A 26,928-nucleotide genomic window follows, 5' to 3' on the forward strand; every position below is an offset into this window, starting at 1 on the left:
GAATCGAACCTTGTGTTAAATTGGACCAGACGTGCCCTATAAAAAGAAAATCACTGAACCATTAAAAAAAATGTCTTCGGTAAATCTTGCTTGGAAATTAATTTTCTGTAGAATGCTTTCTGCCTTGAGGTTTGTATATAGTGTTTGAACTGCATAAGCCTCTACTGCATAATTATTTCACACAACTGTAGTCAGTTTCAGTACTGCAATATTTCGGTATGAGGTGCAGATACTCCCCAGCTGCTTCTGTTGGTTGCAGGGATAGGTACTGGATATTTTACCATGACATTTTCAGGATTGGGGCCAGTTATCACAATTGTTAGTCATTTCTGCTGATTTATATGTTAATAGGTACATCTATTTTGCATGTGGTTTAGGTACTAGAAATGAAACTGAAGTAATGTCATCCTCAGTCCCTCATCTCCCTTTACTGAGAGGTGTATCAGTGTTTTTCGTTATGTGGGGTGGTTTTGTGTGGCTACTTAGTTTTTTAAACTTAGTAATTATTCTGTAAGTTCTTTCATTATCATATGCATGTTTTTGAATATGTACTCTTGCTAAGTAATTTTTCTATATTGCTGTTCAGAAATGTTTAATATTTCATGATGTTGTGAGTTTGAAATGGTGCATCAGTGACTTCATTGCTGCTTTTAAGATTGATTAAGAATTATACAAAACATGGGCCAGAATTGTTTCTGCCAGTTTTCATTGTAGGACCTTGAGTATTGATAGATGAAATGTAAGCTGGGCAATTCAAATTATGCATCTCTCTGCTCTTTGTGGGATTTCAAAGTAACAATAAAACTAAAATATTGCAATCTTAAAGGCTGTTTCTTTGCAGGTCAGTTTATATCCTTTGATTGGCTCAGTTAGGAAAGGTCGGTCTTCTCTTATCTAAATATTAATTTATGCTGGCAGGATAGATTAGATTTAGAAATGTAGTACAATCTGAATGTGTGGCTGCTGTGCTGCTCTTTTTGTTTAGACTGCAGGGGTGTCCAAACTGCGGCCCGCAATCCATTTTTTATTGGCCCGCAGCAAATTCCAAAAATATGTTTAGTTTACTTAAATAAACCAGGTGAGGCAATTCGTACTTCACCTTGAGTGAGTGGCCCGGCTGTTTGTGTATTTCACTGCATATGGCCCGTGGTAAAAAACGTTGAAAAAAGTTTGGAGAACCCTGGTCTAGAGGAAAGCAATTGGTTATACAGCATGCTTTGCTTTCATAGTACTCACTTTTTCAAATAGTCTGTTTTCTATTGCCATGGTAGTGTACTCAAGGGATGTTCGAGGACGTACACAATCTGCTTAGTAGACCAAGGGAAAATAAAAGCAGTTCTTGAGATGTTCAGATGTTGGATTTTTTTTTTTTAAATTCAGTCAACTGTGACAAATAATTTCACTTTTGTTTTCTTGACCATTGTATCCCTCTGTCTGCAGTGTCTTAAGGGCATTCTAGGCTCTTGATAAATGTTTGTTGAATGGATTAAATATTCAATATTTAAGGGTCATAGTCATTTTGTTTGTAGTTTCCGTATTCAGAATATTACACCACTTAAATATTAAGAGTACTGCACATGTAGGCTAGTCTAGTTATGCATGCACATAACAGATGTTCATGAATGAATATAATAGCTGTGTCCATACCAAGTGATGCTTTCTAATCTTTCTTTCCTTGTAACATTGGGTGGCTGACATTTATTTTTGTTAATTGAGGGTTCTAGTTGAAAAAGTGCAGTTTTGTCTATTCTGTTGAAATTTAGTATTGAAAACTTGATTATTTCTCTTGATAAAGAACTTTTGGGGCTTACATCTAGAAGTTGTCATTATACATATCAATTTTCAGCTTGTCCAGCAGTTACAAAAAATACAACTCTTTAGATATTTGAATTGTGGATAGGAATGAACTTACTGTGGTCACTTTTTAAAAAGTGGCTTGTATTGTGGCTGTTGATTACTTTAAATGCTAAAAATTTGAATATGCATATGTGGAAATGTTTTTTAGACAAATTCAAAGAGATTTACTTTTTATCTTAAACATATTATACCAACTCTAGTACTTGTTTGTCTTCTCTTCATTAGTTTACATACCAGGTTTAATGTTGACATACTAGATGTCAAATATCACCCAGTGTTCTTGATTATTTATGATTTGTGTTGTTAAAAATTAGTATTATACATTGAATTTAACATGTATTTTTTGGGTAGGCTTATATGATAAGTGGATGCTATAATTATTAATGGACTAATATTGCCACAAACATTCTAAAAGGATAATTATATTTCATAAATGAACTTGGAACACGGTTATTTGGTGCATTCTTCGTAGTATTTCAAACAGTTTTAAATGGCACTAAGTACAGTGATTATTGAAGCATCAGTAAGGACAGATAGTTTTATCCTTTGACAATTCTTGTAGTCATTTTTTAATTTCTAAAGTACACATCTCATTTTGAGATAAGCAGTAGTGTTCTGACATTAATAGCATTGAACTTTTATTTTCAGTTTTTAAAATAACGATGTGTTCTGTTTAAACTGTTTTATAACTATTACTGTTTATTTGAATACTTAAACATCTGAAGTTTTTTTCATATAAACAAAAATATACATAGAATAACTTAATAAGATTAATTCTTCCCTAAATTCTCCATTCTCAACATCCTGTCTGTTGTCAGCAGTAAATGTTCAGAGTAATTCTAGTTGGTTATCTAGTATGTTTTATTTGCATAACATAGTTTTATTATGTTAGACCTTCCATATCTGAAAATTGTCTTAATATGCATTTATATGACTGAATTCAGTGAATTAATTTTCTCACTCTCTTCTTGCAGCATTTTCAGTTAGCTTTGGTTGACTGTAATCCCTGCACTTTGTCCAATGCTGAAAGTAAGTATTATTAAGTACCATAGTTTTCTACATGTATTCAGATCACTTAATGGCAAGTGATGGTGGTGGTGGTGGTGGTCGTAATGATAGTGATAAATCCTGTTTAATTATTTCTTGTAGAATTGTTGAATTTAACTGTATTGGTTGCCATGGCTACTTGTACAAATGGACTGAATAAGACAAGTTATTGTGAACAGCCTGTGTCTAAAATAGATATGCCGGTGAACTGAGTCGTTGAATTAAAATTATCTGCACTAATGAACAAGATCGATTATTTGTGTGTAGTAATTATATTGTAGATTACTTCGGCGGATTAAACATGGGGTTTGCCAGTTTTTTAGGAAAAATGAGTATATAACAATTCATACATGGTAGCTCACTGATTCCTCCTATATAATATTAAAATTATTGGTAATCATGAAGACATATTTTGACTTTTTATTATAGTTTTATACATCATATGTAAAGTTTGAGGTGACATTTTTCAATTAATTAAAAAAGAATGTGTCTGGAGCGTGTTCATAAGTATGTATTGCTATATTTATTTAGTGTAAAGTAGCCAATAAAAGTTTTAAGAATATTCATTGGATTCAAGCTGGCTGTCTTTAAAAGTTTCTTATTTGAAAAATAAAAATTTTAATTGGAGTGTATAAAAAAATTGAATCATTCTTAATGAAAATTTAAGATCAGTCAAAGGATTCTAGATTTTAGAAAGTATTTTGCTAAAAGTGACTTCATTTTTTAACCATATAGGAAGGTATTAAGTGAAGACTAGTCTCAGTGTTAAAAATACCCAAGAAAATTATTGAATCTGTGCAAAAGCTGTAGAAATTTGAATGTAACTTGCATATAACAGGAGTTAAAACATAGCATGGATTAAATCATCATGAAAGCCAGACCAATTATCTCATACTTCTACTAAAGGCGATTTCTTGAGAAAACAAAAAATTTCTATTTTCTTTAAATGAAATTCAGGATTTTATACTGATGAGTGTATTTGCAGAATAAATGATGGGAAGGAAACAAATGCAGCAATGTTTTAGTTTCTAAGAGATTAGATTAGAAAAATAATTTAACTCTTAGCTATATTAATTTATAAACGGTTAAGTTATACTTTTTCCAAAATTATATATCCAGGTTATATAAATTATCTAGACGATAGACCCTTAAAATCTTTTTAAAAATTAATTTATGGGAATAAGAAAACAGCTGATTTTCACTTAATTTTTTATAGCTAGTGCCTTAAAACTAAGTTTCATAACTGCTTGTCATTTTAAATGGTAACTTTTGAGGGATTTTCATAAACGTCAAACTAAGTATTTTGGTAAATCCTGATTTTATTCTACTGTGTTCAGGTTAAATCTTACTTGCAGATCTTTACTCCTGAGAGGAAACCACCTATGTAGAATGAGTACCATAGGGCAGAAAACTTTCCTGTCATATTAGAAGAGGACAGTTCTACCCATCATGAGTACATCTTGAGTTTTTACTATGCCTCTCTTTCTGTTGGTTATTGAAAAGGGAAGTAGGAGGGAGGGTGACCAACGTCCTATTTTGCCCAGGACTGGATTCAGGACTTTGCTAAAAGGATGGTCACTAATGGAAGGGCACACGCTTTATTTAGAGACAGTAGGCCATTATTGTTTAGTTGATTTGGATAGTTTATTTTGGATAGTCTTCATGATTACTAAGATAGTGGCTGATGTCTCACACAGCAATGTGGACTACCTACTTTGAGCCAGACGTTATTACTGTTTCAACACCAGGCTCTTTGTCTTTGTAAAACTTATTTCTCTTTGAATTTTTTTTATGTCACCTATTGCATATGCCACAGACCTTGAGTATTCTTTGAAATCTTCCATGTTACCTTGTGATACTGCAAAGACAGAAGATAATAGAAAGTAAAGTGAGCTTTTAAAAGAAGTCTGTATGAGAAATTTCTGTTTTATGGTACAATTCATTTATGCAATTAAAAAACTAAGTAGATACACTTGCTTCAAGAGCTATTTAAGAGGGGTTAATTATAGTTCATGTTCTGAAAAGTAGAATCATGATAACATGAGACCTTTTTCATTGTATATGATTGCCCCTTTGGATAAAATTGTTTCTCTGAGAATTAATTAATTCTAAAAAATAATGTGTTAATTTCTGAATAAAGTTTAATTTCAGAACCTTTATGGCAATACTTGTTAAAAATTTCTAACACTAATTGAGACTTGTCAAGTGGAGCTTTTGCTTAGGTGTATGGTTATGTTTCACTTTGAAGGGGGCTTTTAAGAATTTAAATATATGGTGGTTTTCATACTACAAAAGATGACACTGGATTTAGTAACTCATGGGATAGGGAAGCCCTTGACATAGCACTAGGACTGAGCACGGCGGGATGGATCTCTTCTTCCTGTTACCTTTATTAGAGTTAGGGTTTCCAGGCGGGAATTCCCGCCCATTCTCAGGAATTTTTTTCGCTTCCAATTCCCGAATCCCGAGATATAAACTGTTTTCTGTTCTTTTTTTTTTTTTTTTTTTTTTATTAAATTTATTGAGGTGACAGTTGTTAGTAAAATTACATAGATTTCAGGTGTACAATTCTGTATTACATCATCTATAAATCCCGTTGTGTGTTCATCACCCAGAGTCAGTTCTCCTTCCATCACCATATATTCGATCCCCCTTACCCACATCTCCCACCCCCCACCCCCCACCCCCCACCCCCCTTACCCTCTGGCAACCACCAAACCATTGTCTGTGTCTATGAGTTTCTGTTTCTCATTTGTTTGTCTTATTCTTTTGTTGTTTTGGTTTATATACCACATATCAGTGAAATCACATGGTTCTCTGCTTTTTCTGTCTGACTTATTTCGCTCAGCATTACACTCTCAAGATCCATCCATGTTGTCACAAATGTTCCTATATCATCTTTTCTTACTGCCGAATAGTATTCCATTGTGTATATATACCACAACTTCTTCATCCATTCATCTATCGAAGGACATTTTGGTTGTTTCCATGTCTTGGCCACTGTAAACAAAGCTGCAATGAACATTGGAGCACACGTGTCTTTATCTCTAAATGTTTTCAGATTTTTTGGGTAGATACCCAGGAGAGGGATTGCTGGGTCATATGGCAATTCTATTCGTAATTTTTTGAGGAACCTCCACACCGCCTTCCATAACGGCTGCACCAGTCTGCATTCCCACCAACAGTGTATGAGGGTTCCTTTTTCTCCACAGCCTCTCCAACATTTGTTACTATTGTTTTCTGTTCTTAACCATGGATCGTTTCCACAAAGTCACGGCCGATATTACCAACCACCTGGGTTCAGGGAACTGATTTTCCCGATTTCCTGACCAATTTTTCTTGGGATTCGGGAACAAAAAAAGCAAAAAAAAAAAATCCCCGAGAACAGGCTGTAATTTCCACCCAGAAACCCTAGTGATAAATAGGAAAAATGTCTAAGAGATAAATTGTGAGTAGTACGTTTATTTCCCATAGTAGGCATTACTGGGTTCAAGGAGCCGAGTTTCCCGATTTCCTGAACAACTTTTCTCGGGAGTCGTGAACGGGAAAGCGAAAAACATTCCTGAGAACGGGCAGGAATTCCCGCCTGGAAACCTTAATTAGAGTAGTAAGAAGATTGGGGAAAATGGGCATAGGTTTTCCATCTCTTCCTCATTCACTTAACCTGTTACCCAGTCTCTTCCTTCAATGATGTAGTGAGGTGAGATTTGGACTGAAAGTCTCTAAGAGAGCTGTGTTGGAAAAGGGGGGTGGGGAATAAGAATAGCCCTTAGGATATGTAGGAAGGTGAAGGGGATATTTGCATATGTAGGACTTCCATTATTGTTTTTATGTGCTTTTCACAAAAAGCTGATTTTCATCTAAAGATATTTTTATTTTGCCTCATGTCATATGGTATTTAATGATTGTGGAGAGATGTAGTACTTTACTTTTGATCTAAAATGTTACTGTTTTTAAAGTTCGTTATATGTTTTGTTTGTTTTGCTCTTTATGGTTTTTTTTTTAGTTTAGCTGTTTCCAGGTGGTGGGTGTTCTAGGGAACAGGTGTCAGAATCCCTTGCAGAACTGAATAAAAAGGCAGCTTTCCAGGCCTTGCCCTGGGCTCACTGAATTACAATCTCAGGAATCTCTATTTTTAACAAGCCTTCCTGGTGATTCTTACAGTTTTAGGAATCTGTGAGTTCATGGTGCACTCTCCAATAAGAAATTGAATATAACTGTGGACCTGGTTTTTAAAGATCCACACAGATATTCTGCATATAATTTTGAAAGGCTCCTGGGCTCCTTGAAATCCAGGTAGATAGAACATTGTCATGGAAGAATGAAAATCGTAGTGTTTAAGTAGCTAGAATCCAGTTTTAATTGCTTATGCACTGTTGCTTTTGTTGAATCATTCATACTCTGGTGATGCAGTATCAGGAAGAGCTGAAAATAAAAGCTGACATACATTTTTATTTGATTTTCAAGACATACTTGTTAATCTTGGGGACTTTATTATTCTTGCCTTCCAAGTGATTTGCCCCCCCTCCCTTTTTAAAAAAATGTAATTCTGAAGAACTGATAGAGAAATGCAACAACTCATTTCCTCTGTGTAGTTATTACCAGTGTCATCCTGGCCTATTCTTTATAAATGTTGATATGAAATATGGTATAAGAAAATAATTAAAAGCTTTTTGTTTTAGTTTTTTTCAAATACTGACTTTGCACCATATATTTTCACCTAGAACTCAGTTTTTAAATACCATGTTTTGAAATGTATAGATTATAAAAGTCTTCACTATTTGCTTAAGGTTGCCATTTGAACTTTGCAAGAAGTATACTAGCTATAGATTTTAATGTTAACAATTCCATTGACAAAACTTGATAATGACCAATTTGATAATTACCAACAATAAATACATGTGGTTTCTTATGTTCATGCGTTTGTATATTCTATTAAAAATAACAGTTGTGTTCTATTATTGCTTAAGTCTATATAGTAGTGACTGTGCTTATGTTTTACATTTTATATTCTTAATTAATTTACCCCAAACATTTGTGTATTGATTTCTATTTTCCATCATCTTTGCAGTTCAGTTTCACATTGCCCACTTATATGAAACCCAGGTAAGTGTTTTAACTTACCTTACTTAAAACAAAAATGATCATCCATATCATTTTAAGTGATGTCATATATGCAGATAATTTAATGGAGTTCTGGGCACTACCTCTTACATACATTTTAAACTTATTAAATGTGGTCAAGATTTTGCTTAGTGAAGCAGTTATTACACAGAGCACTTTACTGTGTACAAAGAAGTTTCATTTACTATGATTTGCCTCTAAACCTGAATATCCGTAGGCTTAAATGGCTATCTATATTTAAGAAGATTTCTCTTATTCTTGATAAGGAATGCCTAGTTTTCTTTGCAAGATGTTTAAATGGTTGTTATAATGCATTGTTTTTAGTTTCGCTTTTTCTTAAGCTTGAAATACCCCTTCCATGTGTCACCATTTGAAAGGCATATTGGAGTCACCTTTTGATGTCATTACCACTACTTTTATGGCTGCTATATTAAAATACTTCTCCAGTTTAATTTTAGAGAATTGTTTTTGTGTGTGACAGACTGTGTTTAGTTTTACAATAAAAGGTATAACACATAGACATTTACTCTAGGAGTGGTATGGAAAATCAGGCATAAGTTGGTATGAGACTAAATATTAGGTAATCGTAGTTTACATAAAACATAAATTTTATAACAGCTTTTAGGGAAAAATACTGTTATATTTGTGCATAATTTGTAAGGTGTGTTTTGTTTCTGAGCCATCATGGGTTGCTGTAAAAAATTAACGTCGGATTTCTGGATACCTCTGTCCACACCACCCCCCACACCCCCATCCCTACCCCCACACATACCCATGCGCCCACGGAATTAGAACTGATGCATACTTAGGTTTGGATACCCTGCTACTCTAAGGATTTTATCTACCTTGAGAAGATGCATGTGAGAATTATATGCATGTTGTGGATGAGAGTTTTAACCTGCCAATGCTTAATCCCAGCCTCCTGCCAACTGCTGATTTTTGTCCAGTCAGCAAAGGCCTCAGGGTGAAAGCAGCTACAGAAATAAGCTTCTCCAAAATTCTTTCCCTAGAGTCTTAGCTCCTTCTGTTCTTATTACCTCAGGAGCTAGCTCTCTGCTGCCTTCAAAGAGATGAGTTCTGATTTTTTTCCAGCTTATTTAGTTCTTAGTGAGATCACTGGTCTGCCACTAGCTGAACCAGAAGTTTTCTCACCTTTATTGTTAATGAGTGTTTTTACTGGAGATGGAATTCTAGTTTTTTATTTGACCACTTTGAAATTTACATTTCATTGTCTTCTGTGTTTCATTGTTTCTAATGAGAAGTCTGTTAGTGTTAATTTTTAATCTTGTGAAGGTAATGTAGGGACATGGCGCTCCCCCCACTGATTCTTTAATTTGATAAATTTTAGTGACCATTAAGATTTAACAGAACAAAATTCATTCTGAGTAGAGTATATAATAGATGACAGAAAGATGACACTGTAAGCATATGAAAGGATTGAAAAATCTCTGGTGCTATAATAAGGATTTTCATTTTCAGGTGAAAAATTAAGAAAAGCAAAGGCCTACCTACCTATAAAACGTTACTTTTTATAGTTCAGCTGATTCATACCAACAGACCTTATTTATGAATATGGAGCTTGAAAATGTAAATTTAAGTAGTTATGTGTGGTTTAGTAGCTACTGCTGGGAAACCAAATAGTTCGAGGGAATTTTCTTTATATAGGAAGAAGTCTTCCTGCTAATCAATGTAGAAAAAGTATTAAGTATTTCACAAACCCTGAAAGCTCTGTTTCCATCTTGCCTTCATAGTGTTAAACAATAAGATCATAATTAAAATTGAAACGTGCTGGAATAACTTTTTAACTAGAGTGGTTAAGGAAGGCCTCTTTGAGCAGGAGCTGTTTCGGCTGAGTCCTGAATAGAGAAGAGCCAGTGATATAATCAAGTGTGTGTGTGTGTGTGTGTGTGTGTGTGTGTGTGTGTGTGTGTGTGTGTGTTGCTGGGTCATTTTAATAAAGAGGTGTTAGCAGGTACAACAGCTTTGTGGTATTGAGCTTATACTATTTGAAAGACAAAAAGGAGGCTTTTTTTAGGGCTTATATAGTTTTTTTTTGTTTAACCATGAATTAGGTTTGAGTTATTTTTCATCTTTATTGAGGTATATTTGACAAAATTGTAAGGTATTTGAAGTGTACAATGTGATGATTTTGATATATGTATACGTTGTGAAAGGATTCCCCCCATTGAGTTAGCATATGCATCACCTCACATCTTCTCCCCCACCACCTTTTTTAGTGAGACTATTCAAGTTCTGTTTTCTTAGCAAATTTCAATTATACAGTAGTTTTATCAACTATAGTTATCATGTTATACATTAGATCCTCAGACCTTATTCATCTTACAACTTGAAAGATTGTACCCTTTTATCAACCTCTCTCTTGTACCCAGCCCCACCCTCACCTCGTCGCAGCTACTTTTCTACTTTTTGTTTCTGAGTCCATCCCTCCCTCCCCCGCCCCCCTGTTTTTTATTTATTTAAAGATTCCACATATAAGAGACACTATACATTATTTGTCTTTCTCTTTCTGACTTATTCATGTAGTATAATGCCCTCCAGGTTTATCCATGTTTTCACAACTGATAGGATTTCCTTCTTTTCTTTTCTTTTTTTTGTTTTTTTTTGTTAAGTGTGTTTTTCTAGGACCCACTAGCTCCAAGGCAAGTAGTTGTTTCAATCTAGTTGTTGAGGGCGCAGCTCACAGTGGCCCATGCAGGGATCTAACCTGCAACCTTGTAGTTAAGAGCACTACACTCTAACCAACTGAGCTAACTGGCTGCCCTTCCTTCTTTTTTAAGGCTGAAAATACGATTCCATTGTATTTATATACCACGTGTTCTTGATCCATCTTTTGACAGACTCCTAGGTTGTTTTCACACCTTGGGTATTGTGAATAATGCTGCAGTGAACATGGGAGTTCAGATATCTCTGAGATGATGGATTTCCTTTGAAATATACCCAGAAGTGGGATTGGTGGACCATATAGTAGTTCTGTTTAGGTTTGGATAATTTTAATGGGATATTATCCACCATCCCCACATCCCCAACTCATTCATACTAGGTTTAAAAAATTAGATTCTTAACAGTTTCTATGTATATCATCATACCATCTCTAAAAAGCAATACTTTTGTTTCCCTGTATAGTGTCATATCTCCAAGTCAATATATTATGGCTTATTCTTGAACATTTATATCAATTATTTAATTTACCTTTCCCATTTTGTTAGCTGAGACTTCCAGAAGTATTTTTTTTTTCTAATAGTAATACTAGTATTAACTGTCCTTTTTTTCTTTTTCTGCATTTTAATGTAATAACTTGAACAGTTCATCATCTAAGTTCTTAGTAGTCTTTAAAGATTAAAGATAGAGGACTTCTCCCTTCTCATTTTAGTAAAACATTACTTATTTTTGGAAAATCCAAAATGAAAGTACCTGAAAGAGCACAGTGAAGTATCTTCCTCCCTCCTTTTCCCTAACCACCTACTCCTGAAAGCCACCAGTGTTACCAGTGTTTTCATATCCTTCCAGAGAAACTCAGTGCATATATAAGCAAATCCATATGTATGATTGCATATACATTTGTTTTTCGTTTTATTAAAACAATGGCCAATTACGTATATTCTCTTGACCTTTCTTAAAATTTTTTAAAAAGCTTAGTATTGTATTTTGGAAATCATTCCATATCCGTACATGTAGAGGTGTATTACATCCATTTTCAATCGATATAGTGTAAATAATATAAGTATTCTCCCTTGAAGGATAGTTACAAATGTTATGAATAACACTCTTTATAAGAATTGATTAGTTTCATTTTTAACATTGTCTTCTAACTATACAGCTGTAGTTCATTACCAAAATACTGTAGACTGGTTTCGTTTATGTATATTATACAAATCCAAAAATTCTGATATTAAGATGCAGTATATCATAATTGTATAACATTTATTATTCCATGTATTCAAAGATGATTCAATATAAGGAAAATTGACAATATTGTGAAGAAAGTTTTTTTAAAAGAAAATAAAGTGAAAAGGAGAGAAAAATAGTAGATCTAATTAATAGGTCAAAACTGTAGTATTCTGAAAAAATTTAACAAAATAAACCACAATCTGACTTGATCAAGGGGATAAAAGAGATAAAGCACAGATACACAAAATAAGCTAACCATGGAAACAAGAAATTAAAATCATCATAGACTACTTAGCAGACCTCTGTGCAAATGACTTTGAAAACTTAAATGAAATGGGCTACTTTCCAGGGAAATACAGATTAGCAAAATTGACTTCATGAGAGTTAGAAAAGTTATAAAAAGCCAAATTCCGTAAAAAAAATTTGAGAATATTAAGTAATGCACTACAGAAAGCACCAGGCCCGGATGGTTTTATTGGGGAATTGTACCAAGTCCTTAAAGGCCAAATAATTATAATACTCTATAGATTATTCCAGAAAACTGGAAATCAAGAAAAACTTCATTTTTTTGAAGGGAGGGGCTTATAACATCTTTTAATCTGATCTTAAGAGATATATGTGTTTGATGATAAAGTCCTTTTTGCACTTATTGATTCTATAGCATATTTTAAAAATATAATGGAAACAAAAATCCCTGATTCTAAAAATTTGCAGGCTATAGTGCTTTGGTATCCTTTTTTCTTTATTGCAAAATATAAATGACATAAATTTGATCATTTTAGCCATTTTTAAGTTTACAGTTCAGTGGATTAAGTACATTCACGTTGTACAACTACTGTGTTGCCCCAAAAATAAGACCTAGCCAGACCATCAGCTGTAATGCGTCTTTTGGAGCAAAAATTAATGTAACACCCAGTCTTATTTTACTATAAGACCTGGTATAATATAATATAATATTTTCGGGGAAACATGGTATTACCATCATCCATCTCCAGAACTTTTTCATCATCTCAAACTGAACCTCTATATTGAACCTCTTATTAAACAATAACTCCTCATTCCTCCCTCTACCCAGCCCCTGACAGCCACTATTCTACTTTCTGTATCTATGAGTTTGACTACTACTCTAGGTACCTTGTATAAGTAGATTCGTACACTATTTGTTTGGTTTTTGGTTTATTTCACTTAACATAATGTCCTTAAGGTTTATACATGTTGTAGCATGTGTCAGAATTTCATTCCTTTTTTTATGCTGAATAATGTGCCATCATATGTATATAACACATTTTGGTTTATCCAGTAATCTGTCAGTGGACACTTGTGTGGCTTTTACCTTTTGGCTATTGTGAATAATGCTGCTATGAATGAGTGCGAATATCTGTTTGAGTCCCTGCTTTTGTTTCTTTTTGATATATATTCAGAAGTAGAATTACTGGATTTTGTGGTGATTCTATGTTTAATTTTTTGAGGAGCCATCATACTGTTTTCCCCCATTCCTCTTTGAAGCAAGTATAATATTGATACCTGAACCTGGTAAAGACAATGCAAAAAAGAATCAATCTACAGACTAATATCACTGATAAATATTGATTAAAAATACTAAATAAAATATTAGCAAACAAAATCCATTACCTCATTAAGCAAATAATATACAATTACCAAGTAGTATTCATTTCAGGAATGCAAGGTTGATTGAATATTAGGAAACCGATTAATATTCATCATAATAATAGAACTAAAGGTAAAATCAAACCATTTTCATCATGGGTGCTGAAGAAACATTTGACAAATTCAATACCCATTTTCAATAAAAACACTATTGGACATAGGAAGTGAGGTTTACTTTCTTATAATAAAAGTTCATTTAGTTTAGTCACTATCTCACTTAAGAGGAAACAGTAGAGACATTTTCTCAAAAATCAGGAGCAGGGCAAAGATGCCCACTGTCTCCATTATTCCTCATTATTGTACTATAGGTATTAGCCAATACAGCTAGAAAAGAAAAATCAATTAGAGGCACTAATTAACATACACAATAGCCTTATAACAATAATAGGGAGCATACTAATGTTAGACAAAACTTCTGTAGTGTCAGCAAAGTAATTAAATACTTCACAATAAACTTAAAAGAGATATTGTAACTCAACAGTATAAAGATGTTGATTTTCCTTAAGTTAATAAATGTAGCACAACATCAATAAAAATGCTACAAACCTTTTTAACGGAGTTTGATAAGTTGACATGGAAAAACATTGCTAGGCTAGCCAGGGTAACACTGGAGGGTAATTGTATAGGTTATAGTAACTCTGTTAGATATTAAAATACACACTAAAGCTTATGTAATTAAAAGTATGGTACTGGCATGCGAATGGACAAATAGACCAATGGAAGATCACAGAACAGCCAGGAATAGATCCAGATACATAGAGAAATTGAGTATATGATAGTAATAATCTTAAATTCCTGGAGCTATGGTCGATTTACTCATAACTGGTTCTGGGACAACTTGGTAGCCATTTATAAAAAGGAATAAGCTACAAATGAATTAGGATCAAAACGTGAAAAATGATACAATTACTAGAAAACATGACTTCCTCTTCAACGGTGATGTAGGAAAAAGCTTTCTCACTGTGGCTCAAAATTCAGAGGCAATAAAAAATTACAAGTTTCTTCAATATAAAAATAATTTCGACATGGGAAAAGACACCATAAATTCAGAGGACATCTATGAAACTGAGAGAAAATGTTTGCAACATAACTATAGACAAAGGGCTAATATCCCTAGAATATAACAAACTCTTAAAATTTGAGGAGCAAAGGAACAAAAACCCAATAGAAAAGTAGGAAAAAAGGTATAAACAGATACTTGAGAAAAAAGATATGAAAATGGTCCTTATACAAATGGAAAGGTATTCAGACTCAGAGTTAGAGAAATGCAAATAAAAGCAACACAATATAATTTCTCACCTGTCACATTGGGAAAAAATTATAAATTACTATGGAGGGGAAACAGGCACTCATGCATTGGGATAATGAATACTGGTACATCCTATGTAGGACAGAATTTGCTAATAACGTAACAAAATTACATGCACTTACCTTTTGACTCAACAATCCCACATCTAGGAATATACCTTAAAAATAAACCTCCAAAATATGAAAATATATAGGCACAAAGATATCTATTGGAGCATTATTTGTAATTGCAAAATATTAGAAACAACTTAAATGCCCATATATAGGAGAATGGTTGTATAAACTGTGGTACATTCAGGTAGTGGAGTGCCATGCAACTGTAGAAGAGAATGAGGGGAGAGAGAATGAATATGTATGTATAGTATGTGTGTATGTATGTGTGTGTGTGTGTACATAAAAAGTATGTTTCGTAGCTCTGTTTGCTAGGAGGACCTAGAAGCAATGACCCGCCGCAGCAGCAGTAAACATACTAGTACCCAGGTCTTTGTGTCTAAATACGATTTTTCAAAAAAAAAAAAAGAGGAACCAGGGATTCCCGGGGAGAAGTGGATGATTCCACAGCTTTTAGGTAGGGATACTACAAGGTGAACACTGGAACATTTCATGGTACCAAAAAGTAAGGAAGTGCTCAAAAAATAAGGGGGCATGTGGGAAGGATTCAGGAGCCAACTTGAGGGGCTGGGGTTCCCAATCACCAAATCTGACACAAGTTTAGAAGCAAATAATTATAATGGAATCTAAGGTACAGGATGAAATATATTAGTTCATACTGATATAAGTGAATAATTGAATAAATAAATGAGGGAAAGGGGATAGCTGTTATTGTAAAATTTCAATTAATGTATGAAAAATGGGATGAATATCTCTCCACAAGGTACTTACTAATTTCAAAGGGACATTCTTCAAAATAAATAGCCAGTACTGTTTATAAGTGTCAAGGTAATGTAAGTCAGAGACTGAGGATCTGTCCTAGATTAGAGGAAAGGAAGGAGACATACTACCTAAACACAATGGGGAATTTGGGATTGGATCCTGGTCCAGAAAAAGCACATTAGTGGAACATTTGGTGTGACAGGAATAAATTATGTAGATTAGTTAACAGCATTTTATCAGTGTTAATATCAGTCTTGGTGTATTTTGAAGCTCTGTTACTGTTATGTCACCCTAATGTATTAGTCCTTTATCATTTTTAAATATTCCTCTTTATCTCTGGTAATACTCTTTGCCTTGAAGCCTACTTCATCTTATCTGAATCTTTCACTTGCGCTTTTTAAAGCTTATTCTTTGCATGGTTATCTTTTCCTATCCTTTTATTTCAATCTATGTGTGTCTTTATATGTAAAGTGCATCTCTTACAAATACTATATTTTTTGCTCTCATTTTTGTAAATCTATTCTGGCAATCTGCTTTTTTTGTTTGTTTGGAATGTCTAGTCCATTTATAATTAATTTGATTACTGATACAGTTGCATAAAGTTGGCTATCATTCTTGTATCCTTTGTATTTTGTTGTTTTTCTCTGGCTGCCTTCAAGTTTCTTCTCTTACATTTGGTTTTTAAAATTTGACTCTGATGTGCCCAGGATTGGTTTTTCCTTTATATTTATACTTCCATGGTTTTTTTAGTCTTTTGGATATGAGATTTGATGCCTTTCATCAGTTCTGGAAAATTCTCAGCCATTTTATTGTCAATATTTATTTTGCCCCATTCTTTCATCATCTTGGATTCCAATTACATGTGTGGTAGAATATCTGTTATTGTCTCATACATCTTGGATGGCTTTTAAACTTTTGACTGTTTTTTGCTTCAGTCTGGATGCTTTTTTTGACTTGTTTTTCAAATTCCTTGATTCTTTTTTTTTTTTTTTAACTCTAATCTGCTGTTAAGTCTATCCAGTGACTTTTTTTTTAAATTTGAGATATTTTTCAGTTCTAGAATTTCCGTTTGCTTCTCTTTGAATTTATTTTTCTGTGCTTTGATTTCCTGTCCATTCACTCATTATTATATTTTTCTTTTTCTCTGTGACCATTAAGATAGCTGCTTTAAAATTATTTGCATATTTCAACATCTCAGTCATATCACAGTTGATTTTCATTAATTTCCTTTTCCTTTGAGCATGGGTAAAGTTTTCCTGAGTCTTTATTAGTGTGGTAAATTTATCCTGGATATCATGAAGAATACATTATAGAGAGTGTCTTTGTTACATTTTTCTGAAGATTGATGTTTTTGTTTTATTAGCCAGTTAACTGTTCAAGTCACACTCTAAACTTTGTCACCCCTGTGGCGGACAGTGCCTGAAATCTCTCTTAAGCTCTTTTGGGCTGTTGGGCATCTGTTACGTTCACGCATAGTTCAATGGTCAACCAGAGATTTGTGTAGGGCTTAACTGTAGAATTTGGTATTTACTCTCTGACTCTCTCCTTCCTGGGCTTTCTCCCCTCACCTCCAGCTCTTGTGACAGCTTCAAATTCTGTCCTCTGATTGCTAACTTCTATTTTAATTTGAGCCAACCAGGCACCATTTGGGGCCTGCCTTCAGGTGAAAAGCGTAGAAAAAAGGGGGTTACTACTCATCTAGTAGTGCCATTCCTTTCCTCTGAGTGTTAAATAACTCCTCTGGTTTTTGCCAGGTTTTGATTTCTTTCCAGTGCTTTCTCATAGTTGACTTTTAATATTTTATCCAGAGTTTAATGCTGTCTTTGGAATGCTACTCCAACATTAGCAGAGGCAAAACTGTACTATACACCTTTAAAGATAAACTCAGGTTGCTTTTTATACACAATTTATAATTGCTATTTAATGTTCTATAAGCCACCATCATATTTTGTTTCCACTCACCTAGTGTGGCATAGACCTAGGTTTTCCAACTCTCTGGTACCACAGACAGTGCCATTTAGAACTTTAGGTATGGGAAGTTTTCTTTGGCATATATATCCCCAGAATGAGATTGTTAGGTGGTATCTCACTAAAACTTGCATTTTCTGGGGTGGCCAGTTATCTCAGTTAGAGTGCGGTGCTGGTAGCACCAAGATTGCCAGTTCAATCCCTGCATGGGCCACTGTGAACTGTGCCTGCCTTAAAAATAAATAAATAAATAAATTTGCATTTTCTAATTTCTAGAGATGTACACCTATTCACATGATTTTGACCTTTTTATTTTTTATTGGTTTTTATGCCCACTGCTTATGTGTCTCGAGTTAGATCTTTACTCTTCCTTGTGGTTTGTGCTGTTTGGCCATGTCGAATAAGTTCTTTCACAGCTCAAGGGAATGAATATTCTACATTTTCTTCTTTTAGTTTTACACTTTCATATTTAGATCTTTAATGCAATTGCCAGTTTTTTGTATGTGGTATAAGGTAGAAATTAAATTTCCATGTTTCTCCATTTTTGACCAGTTTTTCAAGTTTTTTTTTTCTTCTTACTAATGTTTGGAAGTATGGTTTAGCATTTATTGAGGTAATTCCACAAAGTTATCTTCCTAAAATATAAGTCTGGTCATAATGCTTGAACTCGTTTCAGTGGTACTCCATTGCCTTAAGATGCAGTGTATAGTCTTTGACATGGTTTAGGAAGGTCTTTGTGAAGTCTGCATTCTCTGCCCAGCCTCCTAGTGTTCTAAACTTAACACGTGCTCTTTCTTCCTCTGGGAAATGCACTGTTATTATACACAATACAGTATGTTTTATTCACTTTTCTATCTGTATTCTTCACTACACTGTAGTCCCAGCAGTTCCTGTTATGTCCTAGGTGTTCAATACATATTTATCAGTTGAAGGAATTCAGTTGAATAACTTGGTTCTTATCCTTCATTAACTGTCTAATAGACTTTTTCAGACCAGATTGTTTTGGGGGAACTAATTTAGCTGATGAATAAAAGTTTATGTAATAACTACTGTTAATCTCAATGGACAGTTCTTTCAAATCTTCCTCATGCTGACATACTATATTCATGTAGCTCCTTATTTTTTTCTGTAGCTTTTTACTTATCTCATTTGACCCTTAGAACAACTCTGGATAGAAAGCTCAGACATTGTCTCTGTTTTATGGATGTTGAATCATAATTTAAGTGATTTGCCTGAGGCTCACACAGCTAGTTTGGTGCCTGTCTATGTCTATACTTTTTTTGGAGAAAGATTTGTTTGCTCAGGCAGCTGTGTCCTGTTAGTGGCATGAATAAAAGCCATTTCAATCCATTGTTCTGCCAAGTATGTTTTAAAGGTTATATTTATGAAATTTTTTATGAAATTTTCTTTGTTGGCTTTTCCTTGTTTGTTTTTTTGTTTTTTGTGTTTTGTGTTTTTTTTTGAGGAGTTGTCTTAAGGTTTACAACTGTAGCAATAATGGATTTCAGTCATATTAGTACTTGCAGGGAGAGAACTGTGGGTAAATGGTTTCATTGAGAAATTTGCCCATGGAACTTTAAATATTACAAACATTGTTAGACTGTACCAATGGGAGATATGGTGTCTTTAAAATCATATGTATTATAAATTTTTTCATAGGATTTTTTTCTATACGAGTAGCTGTATTTTTTAAACTTAGATTTTAACTGCTTTTGCACTTAGATTTGTAAAGCATTTAGATTTTGTAAAATTTCTGACATATGCTGTATTATTTTTATTGAGTTGTTTGGAAACTTGGTATTTCTAGGCAGATAGATTATGCCCTTGGAGATAGAATACTTCTCTAGTTTCATCTGTGTTACTAAATAAAGTTGAAATCACTATGTTATTAAAAATGTTGAGCCGATTTTCTTTTTTAACTATTGAAATTTGGGAAATTCTTAAAAGGTCATATTTTAGTGCTACTTTGTTATATTTGTATGTTTTACTGCTGTTATGTACTCTGAAACATGGCCTATTAACTACAACTGTCTAATGTTAAAGGAACATTCAGTAATGGAATTAGCACTTTTTCTTTCCGTTGGTTTTTAAAAATATATCTGAAGTGTCAGTATTGTGTGTAAATCTTAATGTATGAGCTGGTTCTTTAAAGATATTAATTTTTTTTTTAAATTATTTTCCCCTGCTGTTTAGAGGAAGTATCATTCTGCAAAGGAAGCTTATGAACAACTTTTGCAGACAGAAAACCTTTCTGCACAAGTAAAAGCAACTGTCTTACAGCAGTTAGGTATGTAATAGTATATATTTAGTGTATACTAAGTGCTTCTTTCTATGTTTTTTACATGTCAGGGATGGCAAATACGTGGCTCATACATACTATTCCTCTTCCATCCTTTGCCCAGAGTTGATAGAATTAATCTGAAACCAACATATTTCCACCCTTTGCCAAGCATTGTCCATCTCACAGTCCATCTCATTACAATTCTTTAGTGTAGCTATTCCTATTAAATTCTCAAAATTATTCTCTAGTACTTAACTCATAACTTCATGCCAGACATGCTTCTCACTCGGTGAAGTTAAGTGATTTGCCTAAAAGTCACTTAGTGGTTGGTGAGCTTGCTTTCATAGCTCTTTCAATAATATTAACAAAAACATTTTATCTAAAAATTGTGGAATATCTGACACCATAGTTTCTGTACACATGCAATTCTATTCTAATGTTAAAAGATGAAGGAAGGTAGCCATTTGGATGTAATGTGTCGCTATCACCAAAAAGATAGTGATGGAGTTCTCCAACATTTTATTTTGTTGCTTAGTTATTGACTCAAGTTTCTTGTCTGTATTTGGTATTTAGGTTTGTTTTGTTTTATTTTTCAGCTTTTGTTTACTTGATTTTGGTCTGGGCAACAAATGTATTTTTAATCAACACAGTAATATAATTGTGACTTTATGTAAATTTTAGATTATTAAGCTTAGATTTTATCACTTAGCTTCATGATATTAATATATATCATATGGTTAATTATATAAAATAAACACATTGCCTTCATATAAAACTTAGTTTTTTTCATTTAATCTCTGGTTAGAATTTTACTTGAATTATTCATAATGTTAAAAATTGTAGAAGTATTTAGGTATTTGTTTTTAATGATTTTTGTATAGTATTTTAGTAATGTGAATTTGTATCTTTAAATGAAAACAAATTTATGGGTAGTTCTTAAGTAAAAAGGTTTTTTGTGTTAGTTCTTAAGTAAAAAGAATGAAGTGATGCCTTTAGAATAGACCGCTTACTAATGCAGCTAATATTTGAATACGAACTTTTTTTATCCACACTAATTATAATTAAGTTTTTATGCATTTTAGCTGCTGTGAAGAAGACATCAATAGCAAAAATGCATACACCTTTTAAATTTATGAAATGGTTTGAAATAGTTTTGCTTTTAGTTGTATCTGAATCACCTGTCCTCTTTGGCATTGGCTTACCATGTTTCAGAGTGTATAAAGTAAACTTTTCATGGTTTTGAAAGGAAAAATACTTCCCCTCGTTGAGTCTAATTTATGTCTGTATATCAGTCCTTTCTACTTGCTTGTCCCTGCTGCTGAAGCAGCTCCTTTCACAGCCTATTACTCTGGGTCCTGTTCTTAATAGTTGCGAAAGAGGTAAGGGAGGAATAGATGACTTACATTCCCATAAAACACAGTAACTCAGTCCCTTTAAAATATCTTTTGGAGCACAGCAACTATAATAAATGTCAGAAAATAAGGGTCCTTATTTGTTTTATATACTGTAGTCTACACACAAAGAACAGTTGATGTTATGTACTTGAATTGATCCATAACTGAAATAGGATTCCCAAGCAAATTAAACCAAATTAATTATGTGTCTTGAAGGTTTAGAATACACTATTGCATGATCTAGTCTTTTGATTGCTTATGTAGCTATTTATTTATTTATTTATTTATTTATTTATTTATTGTATTTCTTTAAGATGTACAACATGGTGTTTTAATATACCTATGCATAGTGAAATGATTACTACAGTCAAGCTAATCAACGTATCTATCTCCTCACATAGTTACCATTTGTTTTTGTGTGTGGTGGGAGCACCTGAAATCTGTTCTTAGCAAATTTCCAGTATGCATTACGGATTACTAACTGTACTCATTGTGCTGTGCATTAGTTCTCTAGACTTACTCATCCTACATAGCTGCAACTTTGTAACCTTCGACCAACATCTCTATTTCCCCACCTCCTTTTTCCTGGTAACCATGGTTCTTACTCTCTGCTTCTATGTATTTGCCTTTTTAGGTTTACCACATATAAGTTTGGTTATGCATTATCTAAATTTATTTATTAAACATTTGTGGTACCCATTTTGTATCATTCTTATTTGCACCACTTAAATATACTTTTCTTACAGCCTCCAGTTTTTTTAAATTGTCGAATGCTTTATAGTTTTTATTTTATGTAAGTTGTGAATATATGTGACCAGTGACCGTAATGTAGACTTTGAGTGTTTTATTCTGAACTGTCATTGATTATATAGCCTTATATTTATTTCTTGGAAATATTATAATAAACATTGGGTTAATAGACTGTCTTGGAGATTCTTAAAATGCACATAAATTTTTATGGGGAACAGTGATTTAAATTTAACATTTTTGTATTCGTTTCATAATTTGGAATTTTTTTCAGATACCAAAATTAGGAACTATAGTTTGTAAGTGTTAAGTCACTGCTTAAAACTGTTTTAGTTTTTCTGGAGTAAAAGTTCTTCATAGCTTTGACTGTACCTTCCTGTGAGAAACAGACTTTCTAATGTCCCGAATTGGTAGTTCTAAATTTTGGGAGTGTGTACATCAAACAAACTACTGTGTTTCCCCGAAAATGAGACGTAGCCAGGCCATCAGTTCTAATGCATCTTTTGGAGCAAAAGTTAATATAAGACCCGGTCTTATACTGAAATAAGACCGGGTCTTATATTAATTTTTGCTCCAAAAGACACATTAGAGCTGATCGTGCGGCTAGGTCTTAGTTTTGGGGAAACACAGTAAATGAACAAATGGGCTGAATAGAATAGTTTTACTTGTTTGTTTTCTGTTTTGTATTTTTAAAAATAGAAGAACAGTTAAATCATTTAGGTAAATATTTTAAATCATTTTCTATAGGTTGGATGCATCACACTGTAGATCTCCTGGGAGATAAAGCCGCCAAGGAAAGTTATGCTATTCAGTATCTGCAAAAGTCCTTGGAAGCAGATCCTAATTCTGGCCAGTCCTGGTATTTCCTCGGAAGGTGAGACTTATCAGACACCTAAGTTTATCATCTAAAATGTTAGTTTACATTTATAACCTAATCAATGTATTTTCCCTTTTAAATATAACAGATTTCTGGAAGTTAAAAAATAAAAGAAAGCTTCTGAATGTAGTGGTTTTCTCACAGCATAATCTGGTCTACCAGGACATTTCTTATTTTGCTGATTAGATTTTCATTTGATTTGAGTTACTGCTGTTTTTTAAAAAGTCTTACCAGAGAGTAATTCTTCATTCAAGTGTTTAAATGCCCTTTCTTCTGATTTTTAATATTTTCTTTATATGTCTATTTAACAGAACAGAGAATTTCTCATTCTACCTGGTGACTACCAGTGACCAATGGAACCTTGCTATTTATAATTTTGATTAATGATCTATACCTTAGAATGGACATATTTGATTAATAGTAGATCTAATCACAGTTCTACTTGAAATCTTACAGTGAGAAAGTAGATACATTAATGGATTTGTTGGAAAGGAGAGGTATCATGTGAAAATAGTTTTCTGCGAGTCTATAAACTTTTCTGTACTTTGAATGTCAAAACTATGCTTACCAATTCTCTGAAATACACCTTATATATGTGTATCTGATAGATTATATTTTGGAATCATCATCAGATTGTATTTGGCTCCTAATTGGTTTTAGCTTTCATGGTTTGGTGGAAAGATTGATGAGTTAGGAGCTAAGAGACTTGGATTTGTGGAATCATGGATGGTACAGTTAAACTTTTTGAGCCTTTAATTTTCTTTTAACATATTAAATCAGAGGTTTGGGTTAGCTCATTGGTTCTCAGTGGGGGGCTATTTCGCCCCATAGGGAACTTTTCATTATGTCTGGAGACATTTTGGTCATCACAACTATGGGGAATGCTACTGGCATCTAGTGGGACAGCCCTCAACGAAAAAGATTAACTGACCCAAAATGTCAATAATGCTGAGGTTGATGATCCCTGACTTAGATTATCTGTTAGGTACCTTCCCACTCTAAAGGTTTCAATGTTATGATTTCTTTTGAAATTATCCTGTTTTGTTTTAATTTTAAGAATATTTTAGGAATATTTTGTAGGAATAATTCTAGGAATATTACACTTTGAGTTGGTATTTTAGATGGTTTCAGTTTTCCTTTACATTTAGCAAAGTATATTTGTTCCCAGGCTTGTAAAGTTACCTAATTTGGGTTGCTCATTAATGAAGCTTGGGAGTCTGAACTTTGCCTTTCTCTTTCATTGAAGACCTTCAGTAACAGAAACTGAATCTTAACATCTTTGTATTATGTCTTCTTGCCTAGCAAAGTGGCTATTCAGAAAATGAACTAATTAAACACTGTTTGCGTTTGGAGCTAGCACAGTGGTAGGCTTCATGCAATGACTAGAAAAAGAGGTCTAGTACTGGGAAGTAGGGGTTGCCTAGTCATTGCCTCTAGTGTTAACATTTATATATGAAAATTTTTTTTAATATAGTTTAAAAGGAATATGTACCAGAAAGTATTTTCCTTTTGACCTAAGATAAAGATGGGGTAATTTAATACAATACAATACAATCATGTGGATGTCCTTTTAGTATGCGATTTTTTTTTTTTAAATTTTAGGTGTATAAAATTACTATATAATGAAACATGTATTGTAAAATTACAATTTTAGTAATGTTGTAATTTTCAGCTCAGTGATCAGTATTCCACTGGAGTTTTCTTTTTCCAGTTAACTGATGTTATATTTTAAACCATTGCAATGCTTTTATTTGAATCTTTTTGGATAAAATTTTCCAAATATACAGCATACTTTATTGATTTCTCAAATAATGGATACTTACCACAATTTAACTTGTTTCGGGGTTCAATATTATCATGTTAGATGTTCTTTTTATTTGTAGTAATATAATTCGAGGACTGTTTACTTTTCTTACCCTCTTTCACTGCCTTCTAATGTGTTGTGCTGTGAGAAAATTTTTATAAATTATATTTTAGAAGTTATTAAAGCTCTGAAGGAAGACCTCAAGTGTCAATAAGCAAGTTTGGGATTTGACGACCCTAATATTTCTGAGGCTTTCTACTTACCTCTGCATTTAAATCTGTGTTGAAGGTTGAATTTGCTCGTCACTTGGCATATATATATATCATAAGGAAAGTGTAATGTGGTAATGCTGTTATTATACTAGTATTAATCATTGACTATGTTATCACAGAACTGTAGAATGTTAAAGCTAGGAGGGACCAGAGAGGTCACCTAGTTCACTCTATAAACTCTGTCGTTTTACAGATGTAGAAAGTGCGTTCAGAGGAGTAAAATGTTTTGTCCAAGGTCACTGTCACACAGATCACTAATCAGAGCAAGGATTAAAAACAAGGTTCACCCAGTGCTTTTTCAATTACACAAACCTCTCTCAGGGGGAGCTAGTTAAGTTTTATTAGAGGAAAAGTGGTTGACAGTTGGACTAGTACATCTGTGTTTGGGCACATTGGTTTTGGAAATTACTGCTTATTCCACCCCACGGTTAGACAAATTTGTCTATAAAGCTGAGATTCTGAGCTTCGGCTTTGATGTAACAACAACAAACAGCATGTTTTCTACTGTTTGTTAAGCATTCCTTTACTTTGTGGTATCTATCCGTGTTTGGCATTGTTAATGATCTCTTCTCCTGTATTCTCACCTCATAAAACAGTTTGCAGACGCTCTCTCACACTGCCTTCTCTGTCTCAGTCACTGACATTTCTCATATTGCCCAATCCACAAGAATAGTGATTCCCCAGGCTTATATTTACCTCTCCCTTGTAGGTGTCCTATGTTCTTACACCCTCTCTTCAACATGGATGAATTCCAAATCTAGATTTCTACACCCCAAGTTACTTAATTCCAGGACCACATCTCCTGTTTTTTACCCATTTTAATGCCCTCACCTTGTGTCATAATCAGTATATTGCAAACTTCATTCATCAAATTCTTCCCCAAACCATCTCCTCCTTTTTATTTTTGCCAATGATAATTCACCATTGTTTCCCTCCATTTAATCAGGCTTAAACACTAACTTATAACCCCACCCTAACCCCCCATGACCATCTAATCAATCCATCTCAAAGTCTTTGTTTTGTTTTTTAAAATATATATGTATTTTTTATTTATTTGATTAGCCTTTTGGTTCATTGTTTCTCCCGTCTATTTGTTTTGTGCCACTTCCATTACTTTAATCCCAATTTTGGCCTGTTGCAAACCAGTGAGGATAGCTACTTTCATTTTTACTGTCCATAATTTAGTTTCCTTTTAGTGTGTTGTTAGCAGACTAATATTGCCATAAAGTCCTTTCATCACACCATTCCCCCTGTTAGAAGAACAGACGTCAGAATATTCTTGGACTGGATTTAAAACTCTCTACTCTTTGTATCTATGTAAAGTTATATACATTAGGTTTTGCTCATACTGTTTGAACAACATTTTAAAATGTCCTCTCTCATCTTTTCTGCCTGAATCAGTGGTTCCCAGACTCTTGGTTTACATTCAGTAAGTTTTCAAAGAATAATTATGAGGATTAAAGCACAGTATTTAGGCAAGTAATGACATTTAAAAATTTTTTGCTGTTTACCCAGCCAATAGTATTTTAAACTAAGTCAATTATAGTACAAATTATTATATTAATTAGTTTAGTGGAAAACTTAATATATGCATGTGTATGTTATTTTTCCATTTCGTTTGCTTGGCTGCATTACCATATACTGGCTAGAAATTGGGACTCACTGATCTAAACAATATGCATATACATATATTCAAATCCCTTACTCTTGCCCTTCCCTTTCTTGCCTTATCTAAATCCTGTAGTGTGTATTGTGGTATCTTCTACCCTAAATTGCACAGTTATTATCGGTGCTATCCA

General features: G+C 33.4%; 1 protein-coding gene across 12 annotated transcripts in view; it reads left to right on the forward strand.

Moving 5' to 3' along the window:
• KDM6A (lysine demethylase 6A) overlaps positions 1-26,928 on the forward strand; it is a 198,304-nt gene that overhangs the window by 117,295 nt on the left and 54,081 nt on the right. For all 12 annotated transcript variants that reach the window (XR_012493466.2, XM_019717929.3, XM_019717926.3 and 9 more), the window contains 4 exons: positions 2,832-2,886; positions 7,976-8,010; positions 19,948-20,041; positions 22,924-23,050. Coding sequence is in view for 11 of the 12 variants with exons in the window: in XM_019717929.3 (XP_019573488.3) it covers positions 2,832-2,886; positions 7,976-8,010; positions 19,948-20,041; positions 22,924-23,050 (311 nt within the window). In the remaining variant the exon portion in view is untranslated. The remainder of the gene's footprint in view (positions 1-2,831; positions 2,887-7,975; positions 8,011-19,947; positions 20,042-22,923; positions 23,051-26,928) is intronic.

Source organism: Rhinolophus sinicus, chromosome 18 (assembly GCF_057876585.1).
Source record: "Rhinolophus sinicus isolate RSI-liver-muscle chromosome 18, RSI-T2T, whole genome shotgun sequence".
Classification (NCBI taxonomy): Eukaryota; Metazoa; Chordata; class Mammalia; order Chiroptera; family Rhinolophidae; genus Rhinolophus; species Rhinolophus sinicus.